The 10,769-nt window shown below is 45.1% G+C and overlaps 2 protein-coding genes across 2 annotated transcripts; one reads left to right on the top strand and one right to left on the bottom strand.

Moving 5' to 3' along the window:
* The first annotated feature begins 6,054 nt into the window (after positions 1-6,054).
* On the top strand, positions 6,055-8,221 carry LOC143416018 (uncharacterized). Its single transcript, XM_076881374.1, has 4 exons — positions 6,055-6,548; positions 6,690-6,941; positions 7,510-7,599; positions 7,771-8,221. The coding sequence occupies exons 1-4, from the start codon at positions 6,419-6,421 to the stop codon at positions 8,028-8,030; spliced, it is 732 nt and encodes a 243-aa protein (XP_076737489.1). The 5' UTR covers positions 6,055-6,418; the 3' UTR covers positions 8,031-8,221.
* Positions 8,222-8,680: 459 nt separating this feature from the next.
* On the bottom strand, positions 8,681-10,549 carry LOC143416099 (uncharacterized). The gene is made up of 2 exons (XM_076881479.1): positions 10,172-10,549; positions 8,681-9,065 (listed from the first exon to the last, which is right to left on the bottom strand). Exons 1-2 carry the CDS (start codon positions 10,483-10,485, stop codon positions 8,681-8,683), a joined length of 699 nt encoding a protein of 232 aa, XP_076737594.1. The 5' UTR covers positions 10,486-10,549.
* Positions 10,550-10,769: the final 220 nt, after the last annotated feature.

Below are 10,769 nucleotides of genomic sequence, written 5' to 3'. Positions count from 1 at the left end.
AGTTGGATATCGTCTGCATAACAATGGTAACAAATATCCTCAAAAGGGCTCAAAATGTGCTGGAGAGGGAGTAAATAAACTAGAAACAGTAATGGCCCTAGCACAGAGCCTTGTGGCACACCAAAAGACAGGGACGCAGAAGATGATCTATACTTAGAAACTGCCACAGAAGAATATCGTTCAGAGAGATACGAGGAGAACCATTTCAATGCAGTCCCAGAGACACCGACCCAGTGTTTCAGCCTGTTAAGTAAAATATAGTGGTCAACAGTATCAAAGGCCGACGTAAGATCCAACATTAAGAGAACAGAACATTTACCTGCATCGCTTTGTAACAAAATGTCATTAGAAACTCTAAGAAGGGCTGTTTCAGTGGAATGAACTTTACGAAAGCCAGATTGAAATTTGTCGAAAATACTATATTTATCTAAAACTGCTGTAAGCTGCTTAGCCACGATCTTCTCTAGAATCTTAGCAATTAACGGAATTTTTGAGATCGGTCTATAATTGCTAGTGAGAGATGGGTCCAGCATAGGCTTTTTTAACAAGGGATGTATAACAGCAGTTTTAAAATAGGCAGGGACTATGCCCGAGGCCAAGGAGGTATTAATTATAGTAAGAATACAGGGAGCAGTAGAGTAAAAGACATTTTTGAATAATGATGCAGGTAAAAAATCAAGAGAGCAAGAGGATAATTTTGTTGCACTAACTATTTTTCCCAGCTCTGGTAGTGAAACAGGTGAAAAACCTTCTAAAACAACAGGCCGAGCTGGCGTGGGAACAGACAGCGCAGACGCTGAAAAAGACAGGTTTTTCCTTATGTTGCTAATTTTTTCTAAAAAGAAAGCAAGAAAAGTTTCACAATCTTACACAGAAGAAATAATAGCAGCAGGTGGAGCAGGAGTAATAATATTAGTAATAGTATCAAATAAAACTTTAGGATTACCTCTGCTCTTTGAAACCAACTGAGAAAAGTAAGCAGCCCTCGCAACTCTAATAGCATTGTCAAAGGAGGCTAAAAGATCCTTTAAATAAAGGAGATGAACATTTAAGTGGGTTTTCCTCCATAACCGCTCAGCTTTACGACAATTACGTTTTATAAGACGAATGTTGTCATTTAACCAGGGTACAGACTTGGAAACAGGCACAGGTCTCATTTTAATCGGACAGATTTCATCTAAGATCGAAAGACAATGATAATTGAATAGATCTATAGAAAAATCAACATCGTTTTGTGGGGATAATGTTAAATTAAAAACATCAGAGAACTTCTGTGCTGTGGAGGAGTCTAAAGTGCGGGAAATAACTGTCCGATGAACAGGAGACATAGGCTCATAAAAAGACATATTAAAAAAGACACAATAATGGTCAGAAATAAAAATGTCCTTAGAATAAATATAATCAATATTCAGACCCAAAGAAAAAACAAGGTCCAGTGTATGGCCTTTGTTATGTGTGGGGCCAGATACATGTTGGATAAAATGAAAAGAGTCCATGATGCTGGTAAAACCCCTAGCAAAGAGGTCGGACTCATCATCAACATGTATATTAAAATCCCCCACAAGAAGCAATTTAGACAACCTCATAGTAGAGGACAGAAAATCACTAAACTCGGCTAAAAACGAGCTGTTTGGGCCAGGAGGGCGATAAACCAACGCACAGTAAAAAGGATCCTTCTTTCCGATTTTGATGAGCTGCAGTTCAAAAGACAGAAAGTGTCCAACTTTCACTGAACGGCAGTTAAAACGGCTCCGAAATGCCACCGCGAGGCCTCCTCCACGACCAGATCCTCGAGGCTGGCTAATGACAGAGAAGTCATATGGGCACATTTCAATAGTAGCCGAATAATCCGACCCCCGTTGCCAGGTCTCAGTCAAAAACAGGAAGTCCAGATTTTTAGAAACAATAAAATCGTTAAGCACAAACGATTTATTCGTCAAAGATCGGGCATTAAAGAGCGCCATAGACAGCGGGGTGAAAACATTGTTGTTGGAAGAAGCTCGAGTTTCTCGAATTAAAGGGCGTAAATTCTCGGGATCAGAGCCTTCACGTTCATATATTCCACTCACCGAGGGGATGAAAAGCCAGTCGACAGGAGAGTCTGGATGAACCCTTCTGAGATAACACGGCCTCGGAGAGCCGGGCCCCCTATATCCAAGTAGGGCCTTGGGAGACAGATTCCTCTCCATATAGCTGTCATGGTAAGTGGGTGTACCATGCCTAGCAAAAATGTCAGTGACGAATTTACCAGCTGCTACCTGAGATGTAGCTTCTTTGACAGCACTGGCTTCAACCCATTTAGTCAAATAGTCAACAAACACGATCAAATAAGCATTACCAGTGGGGGTGCGGGGAAGTGGCCCAACAAAATCCACACCCACATACTCCCAGGGTTTCTGGGGGACAATGGGAACCATAAGACCGGCTGCTTTTTTCTGACTTGGCTTGGTGAGTTGGCACACTGAGCATGAAATCACATAGCGTTTCACATCAGCTGCCATTTTGGGCCAGAAAAACCTAAAACGCAGTCTAGCCAATGTCTTAGAAACACCCAAGTGACCTGCTGTGGGGTGGTCATGGTAATAGTCCAGCAAGGTGCCTCTCATGGAAGTAGGGGCAAACAGTTTCAGCTCTTTCAAAGGGTGCAAAGCACATGTGGACTTGGGTTCTCTGTGATACAAAAGAGAGTCATACACAACATACTGTAACAAGGTGGCATTGTCCGAGCTGTTCAGAGAGTCTGCTTCAATGTCTCTGAGGAGTGGACCTGTGACATGATCGTCTAACTGCAGCTGTCTGAATTGTGAACGGTCAGCCAGAATGACGGGGGGCAGAATGTCCAGGCTGCCCATAACAGCATGATCTGGTAAAAGATCAGTCGGCCTGTCACAGGTCAGAGGCAAAGGGTTGCGTGACAGTGCGTCGGGAACTTTGTTCTGTGCACCAGGTTTGTGCACTATTGTGAAATCAAAGTCCTGCAAACGAAGTGACCAGCGGGCGAGTCGGCCCGTTGGGTTTTGACGAGGGCGGAAGTGTTCCAGAGCCCATATCACAGCGAGTCACTCATTCTCTGAAGTGCAGTAGGGGAGTTCAGCTTTGTGAAGGGAGCGACTAGCAAAAGCCACAACGTACTCACGACCCTTGTCATCCTTTTGCATCAATACTGCCCCAAGACCAATGTCACATGCATCGGCGTGAATGGAAAAGGGACGGTTGAAGTCTGGAAATGACAGGATCGGGGCTGATGTGACATGATCCTTCAAAGTGTCCATGGCCCTTCGACAGCTGTCGTCCCAGTGGAAAGCATTGTCCTTTCTGGTGATGGCGTGAAGAGGTTCGGCATGGCGGGCATAATTCTGAATGAAGCGTCGATAATAGCCAGTCAAGCCAAGGAACTGACGGACGTGTTTCACTGAGGTTGGGGTATCAAACTCCTTAACCGCCTTTACTTTGTCCGGATCGGGCTTAACACCTGATGATGTGATGCGGTACCCGAGAAAGGTGAATTCATCGAGGCAGAATTGGCACTTTTTGAGCTTCAATGACAAGCCAGCAGCCTGGAGTCTGCCCAGCACCTCCTCAAGATCCACTAAGTGCTGTTCAAAGGTAGGTGAGGCAATAACAATGTCATCCAGGTAGACTGCGCATGTTTTGTAAATGAGGCCAGCAGGGGATAAGAGTCTTTTCGGGTAACTTGGTTGAGCCCTCGAAAGTCCACACAAAACCTTGGTTCCATGGCCGCTCTATTTACAATGACTACAGGAGCTGCCCAAGGGCTTGTGGAAGGTTCAAAGATGTTGTCCTTCAACATTTGTTGCACTTGTTCTTCAATCACACGTTTCTTAGCAGGTGACGTGCGATAGGGTGGGAGATTGACAGGTGTTGCATTGCCAGTCTCTATGGCGTGCTCAGTGAGAGCCGTTCGACCAAGTTGACCATCAAACAAGGAGCTAAACTTGCTGAGCAGATTTAGTAAAGCATCCTTGTTGTTCTCTGAGAGACTTGCTTCAGACAGTTTGGCTGTTAAGTCGGAGCGAACCAAGTCCAAAGACATCAGTGTTCCAGGTGAATGTGAGTAATCATTTTGAAGGTCCTCTTCATTGTCTGCGAGTGGGCAGGGGATGTCCTCAATGTAGACTCGTCTAGTGGGAATGTGAATAGAAACAGAAGCTCTTGCCATAAAATCCATTCCCAGAATGAAAGGAGAGGACAAATCTGGTATTATGGCAAAACGCTGGTAAAAGTTCTTGTTCATGAATCCAATATTGAGCCAAATAACACCAACAGGGATACAGGGAGCATTATTGGCGAGGTTAACTGCAGGACCATTCCACTCACTTGTGTTTCTAGGGTAAGAGTCATTTACTTGAATGAGATCTGTTCGTACAGCCGAGAGGGAAGCACCCGTGTCGAGGGTAGCATCCACAGATGAAGCATTGAAGTTCACTTTCGTTCTTAGTGGGGTATTCCAGTGGACTTGTGAAAAATTGTCTTCCAAGTGTCCAAGACTGTGTCCACCCTGTAGTGAATCGGGCGTGTGAGGCTCCGTTAGTAATTGGGGGAAGGTTGGCCTCTGTGAAATGTCCTCCCCCCCCCCCTGTAGTTTCCCGACTGCCTGTATTGTGGCTGGGATGTGGTGCTGCTTAATTCCACCTTTTCATGGCCAGGGTCAGAGGGGCCAGGTGCTGGCAATGGCTGGACTGGGCCATGCCTAGTGGTGTTCGAGGCTCGTTGTGGGTGTTACAGTTTGGGCAGGTGCGTGTAGTGAACCCTGGCTGAGAGCATTTGAAGCAGTAAGGTTCAGGCTTATAGTTGTCTTTGCTACATAAAGCAGGCTGTGGTCTTTGTGGTCCAAGCACTGAGTGAAGCTCATGAGCACGTAGCAGCAGGTCCATTACAGAAGTGACATTAGCGCCATACAGGGCAACTCTGTATTTTTCGAGAGCATGTTTACTAATTAGGTCAATTCTGTCTTTTTCAGGTGGGGGGCTCTTCAGTTTGTCAAACTCACTCAACATGTGGGCGACAAACGTTGGGAGCTCGTCCTGAGCCTGAACACGATCCAAAATTCCTCTCAGGATGCGTTCTTGGTTGTCGGAGGGCAGAAAAACGGTCTTAAACAGTTGACAGAATTGAGCCCATGATGTGATGTGGGAGCTCAGTGCCTTGAACCATTTCCCGGGCTCTTTTGCAAGAAAGTGTGGCAGTTCGTTTAGCAATTGCCCATCAGTTAGGTTCAATGAGGCTTTGTATGTGCCAACTGCATTTAACCAGTCCTCAGGTTGCACTTTTCCGTCCCCAGCATACACAGGAGGCTCCAGCTTTGCGTGATGTAAAGCTGCCGCAATCACTCTGGAAGTGCTGCTGAGTTTAAGTGAGTGAGATGGGAGGAAAGGATTTGTAGGTTGAAATGGGTTGCTGGGCAGGAACGGATTGGTACTGTTGGTGGGTTCAGTTTTGTCCATCACATGAACATGAGGTGTCGATGTGGCCATTGGGAAAACAGGAGACTGTGGGACTGCAGGAGGGGGAGAGTTCCCCGTTGTGAGTTGGTCCCACTGCCTTAGTAAACTCTGCTGTATGTTCAGTGAGTCACGTAAACAATCACTAAGCTTATTCACCTCAGTTCTTAACTCCACCACTTGTTGGCTAAGGCTAGGAGTCACATTTTCAACTATCTGGCACATAGGTAACGAGGTAAGTTCCATGTCGGAGTCAGAGTCGTCTGGGCAGTGTGCCATTGCGATTTCAAAAAAATTAAGCCGCTCCAAGGCACAGCGCAGTTATTGATATAGCAGTAAAAGAGTCACTTAGGTCAGACTAGAAAGACAAAACTGCAAAAATGCGTTCAAGATTAAATTTAGAAAAAACACATAAAATTTCGCCCAACAACTGAAATTAGACTGGAGTGATCAGAACCATGTTATTACAATAGCATATCTGCAACACTAGAGCTCAATGCAAGATTAGTTTTAAGTCATTTCGTTATACTGAGCCGAAGACCAGCACCAACGGTTGTAGTCGGCCAAGCTATCACTTACGGTGTGTTCACACCGAACGCGATGGACGCGAATAGAGCGTCAGGTTTACATGTAAAGTCAATGGAAAGGCGCGATGACGCGCGATTGCGGGTCCCGCGAAAATTCGGAAGCAGATTTGCGTCGCGAAAACGCCAAAACGCGTGAAACGCGCGTCAGTGTAGCGCGTCAGGCGCGTTTGACGCGCGAATAAAACCACGCGCGTGAGTTTTTGTGTTGCACTTTGTGCATACGCGCGTTTCGCGTCTACCGCTCGAGTTGGAAAAATCTGAACTCCAGCGTCAAATCGCGCCGCGACAACCAATCAGGAGCCTGGTGACGTGGCTCTGACCTAGGTCAAAGGGGCAGATCCAGCCAAAGCCCTTCATTCTTCATTCAGTATGGAGGAAAAGCTGATCAGCGCCGTGGCTAACCACCCCGAGCTATATGATGCCAGCTCCTATTTCTACCGAGACAGGAATAAAAAGGACCTAGCTTGGAGACACATAAGTGAGGAGATCGGGCAACCTGGTAAGTTCATTCCTTCTTCTTTTTAATTTTCAGACTGACCCGATGAAGCCGTGCAAAAGCTAGCAAGCGCGCCTACTGTCCCGCGATTTTCCCACTGTTGTACAAATACCTTTCCGCTAACCAGATAATGCGTTTATTCAGAGGACATCTGCAGGAGAAAGTGGAAGAGCCTCAGGGACACCTATAATAAGGAGAAGAGGTCAGAGAAGGAGAAGAGGAGTGGGTCTGCAGCAGGATCGGGGAGGAGATGGAAGTTCTTCGCGGTCATGGGGTTTCTGGACCCCTTCCTCACCCCGCGGGAGACCAGCGGTAATATGGTGCGGACCGTGGAGAACTTCTCCCCCGAGGACCAGGGACAGCCCGAAGAGGCAGCAGGGGAGTGTCAGTCAGAAGGTATGTTTACAATTAATTAATGTAGGCAGTTAATTTATGCGTGTTGTCATACAGGAATATATTTTGTTTATTAATAAACAGTATAAAGTAGTCCCGCTGTTCATCCGTCACTGCCTCGCCTTTTCGCTGATTTTTTTTATTGCACCGTACAGCTTTCAACGATGCGCATTGCATTCTGCAGCCCAAATGACAAATCTCCTCCGTGTCGTGTCTCCTGCGCTTGCCAAACTTATCATGTTTGGTTTTGATAACCATCACTTCAAATAGAAAAAAACAGCACAAAAACACTCATAACTATGACCCTCATTCGGAAATAGACACCTGCACCGGGAGCAAAAAAGGCGCACAAAAGTGGCGCCGCAGACGGAGAAAAAGCGCGGCATAATACTTTTACGTTTTAAAATCGACAAAGGTTTGCACTTTGAGAATCAACTTGTGAGAACTGTGACTACTGTTCATGTGCTGCAATAAATGGGAGACCACTGTATATAATAATAAGTATATAATAATATAATATTCTCTATGACTATTGTCTTCAACCTGTTAACATTTAATATTGTCTTGATAGAGTCAAGTTATCATGCAGCAGAGTCCTCCCCTGTTGCTTCTCCTGACTCCCCAGTCCCTGGTCCCTCCACTCCTGCTGCTGCACCCACAGGTATGAACATCAAGCACTGATAGCTTTTTACTTGCTTGGATTCCCTTGTGATCACCTTTACTAAATATCTACAACCAATCTGTTCATATCCTGGTTTTTTTCAATTTTGAAAATGACAATCTAGTAGCAGCCTTCTCATTTCTTTGTGGTGTTTTGTTCTGTTTTTTACAGGCCCACAGAGGAGGAGAGCTCGAAGGCGGTCGAGGGAAGGGTCCCAGGATGGTCCATCGGCGGTGGAGCTGGCTATCCTGGAGTCCCTAAAGAGGCCACGCCCGTCTGCAACAGAGTATTTCCTCCTCGGCCTTGTTCCTGCTCTGGAGAGCATGCCGCCTCAGACACGAGAATTCGTGAAATTCCAAATTCATAAATTAGTTTTTGACAACAGCACAGCTGTGCTAAATTTGGAAACATTGGACCCTAATGATCAGTAGTTTTCTGATGAGGCAGCAGCTCTCCAGGGCAGAAACAATGTTCTTATTCTTCTCCTCCTTCTCCCCTGAGGCTCTTCCACTCCAAGCTGGGTCCTTTTTATTCCTGTCTCTCTGTAAATAGTTAAATTTCATATATTTATGTTGAATCTTTTTATTACTGAATTTATATATTTTATCAAATAAACATTTATAATGACAAATGTCTCTGTTCTACTACACAGCAAATATTGGCACCTGACTTGACACAAGTAGAATGCAGTTCACTGGATTTACAGAAAGTGTGCAATAACTTTACACTAAATAAAGCAGGTGCATATATTGGCAACACATAAAAAGAGAAATAACATAAATATGTAGTGTATATCAATGTGTGTGTCTCCTATATGATATATGTAATTGACATTTTTTACTGTAACCGATTCATACAGGAAAATAATGACTATTAATAAGGTTGCTCAAACTTTTGCATCACACTGGTTATAGGAACATAGTGAAGACAAGTTACTTAAGAGAATAAAGAGAGGTTAGGTTATTTTGGAGTAGAGATCCATTTATTAAGAAAATTTTAAAAAGACAGGAACACTCTTTAGAGGTTTGTGGGTGGCTCTTAAAAGAGCCGTTGTGGGGAAGTCACTCAGACTTCAAACAGGCTACTCCTTTGGTTGCCAAGACACAGCTCCCTCTGCCGAGAAGTGGGCCATGAACTTCTCCCTCACCAGGACAGCCTCTCTGGAGGAGTTGTTTGCTGCTACACGACCCAGGCCTTGCAACGGCTCCACCACAGCAGGTGCCACACCCCTCACAGCAGGTGCCCCTCTCTCGTCCACACAGCGCAGAAAATTGTGGAGAACACACGTTGCCTTCACACACTCTGCGATGGACCGCCAGTCTTCAGTTGAAGGCACAGCCATGAAATCGTCCACTAGACAGTCCCAGATGGCCGTCGCTACCTGGGGGATGATCTGGCTCACCGTGGACACACCGACTCGAAAACTGAACGCGATGGTCCTGAAGGAGTCCCCGGTGGCAAGGAACCTGGACAAAATTGTTTAAAATGTGTATTATGTGTACTGCAGTTACAAAATACATTATTGAAATTCCAAAATTACAAATTCCAAAACATAAATCTTACATAAAACATTTTGTAATTATAAGGATAATTACATGATATATATTTGATATAATCTAAAACAGTCTGCAGTGATTATATACAAATATTCAACTATCCCAGAAATTAAACCAGGTATAAATAAACAAAAGGAGTGTGTATCACTACAAAGATTAACCCACAGTGGTCCTAATACCAGTTTGATATCAGCAAACACCGAGAGCATACCTATGACACCACAGCCATGCTATCATTCAACCACTGATAACAGCATAAATCGAATTAAATCGGGACTTGATGAGACCATCTGAGTATCACTAGAAATATTATAAACAGTACCAGTTTGCTATCGGTAAACACCGAGAGCATTCACTGTTAGCATAGCACATCCATGTTAGCAGTGTATAAACGATACACTGCTAACATGGATGTGCTATTCCATCAGTAAACGCCGACAGCATTCACTGTTAGCATAGCACATCCATGTTAGCAGTGTATAAACGATAGTTTATACACGCCGACAGCATTCACTGTTATAGCACATCCATGTTAGCAGTGTATACACGATACACTGATAACATGGATGTGCTATGCCATCAGTAAACGCCGACAGCATTCACTGTTAGCATAGCACATCCATGTTAGCAGTGTATAAACGATAGTTTATACACGCCGACAGCATTCACTGTTATAGCACATCCATGTTAGCAGTGTATACACGATACACTGCTAACATGGATGTGCTATGCCATCAGTAAACGCCGACAGCATTCACTGTTAGCATAGCACATCCATGTTAGCAGTGTATAAACGATAGTTTATACACGCCGACAGCATTCACTGTTATAGCACATCCATGTTAGCAGTGTATACACGATACACTGCTAACATGGATGTGCTATGCCATCAGTAAACGCCGACAGCATTCACTGTTAGCATAGCACATCCATGTTAGCAGTGTATAAATGGATGGTTTAGCATATATTAGCACAGGTATCAATAAAGGACTACCGTATTGACCACTTTTACTAACCTCAGGCAGACGGACAGGCGCTCTGCAGGTGGGATTGAGCGCCTGTAATTGGTGTCTAGGCGGGCGATTCTGGGACCGACGCGGGAAAGCAGGTCCTCAAACTGGCCGGGTGACAGACGATGATATCGCTGGAATCTGCCGTCATCCAGGCGCAGCTCCTGGAGCAAATGGTGAAACTCACCAAACTGCTCACGCGCCTGGAGGACTTGATGGACCCAGGTACGGCGAGGACGTCTTTTACGCTGCTGCTCTGCTCTCCACAGTAAATAGAGAAGGGAGACTCTCTCTTCAAGCGCTAGCTCGACAGCTGCCATCTTGCAAAGATGGAAACTCCCACATTTCCGGTTGACGCGCGATGGATTTTTCTTGGACACGCGTTGAGACGCGAATGTACACGCGTCAAATTAGGGGCGTTTTATTCGCGTCCATCGCGTTCGGTGTGAACACACCGTTACATGTGCTACAGTCAGTCTCAGCAGAGGGAAAGGGGAATGAAAAGCCAGCAGAAATGTTCATGTCCAGGCTCTCCACAGAAGAATTAATCCTTAGAAGACGAAACCAACAACAAATAACAAATCCACGGAGTCCATTCGCGTCG

Source organism: Maylandia zebra, unplaced genomic scaffold (assembly GCF_041146795.1).
Source record: "Maylandia zebra isolate NMK-2024a unplaced genomic scaffold, Mzebra_GT3a scaffold11, whole genome shotgun sequence".
Lineage (NCBI taxonomy): Eukaryota > Metazoa > Chordata > Actinopteri > Cichliformes > Cichlidae > Maylandia > Maylandia zebra.
Note: the sequence above shows the minus strand (reverse complement) of the source record. Positions and strands in the feature narration are given on the sequence as shown.

Coding starts and splice junctions, on each gene's coding strand:
- LOC143416018 (XM_076881374.1), top strand. CDS start 6,419: ATGGAGGAAAAGCTGATCAGCGCCGTGGCTAACCACCCCGAGCTATAT. Junction 6,942..7,509: donor AGGGGAGTGTCAGTCAGAAG/GTATGTTTACAA, acceptor TTGTCTTGATAG/AGTCAAGTTATCATGCAGCA. Junction 7,600..7,770: donor TCCTGCTGCTGCACCCACAG/GTATGAACATCA, acceptor TGTTTTTTACAG/GCCCACAGAGGAGGAGAGCT.
- LOC143416099 (XM_076881479.1), bottom strand. CDS start 10,485: ATGGCAGCTGTCGAGCTAGCGCTTGAAGAGAGAGTCTCCCTTCTCTAT. Junction 9,066..10,171: donor CGCCTGTCCGTCTGCCTGAG/GTTAGTAAAAGT, acceptor AATTTTGTCCAG/GTTCCTTGCCACCGGGGACT.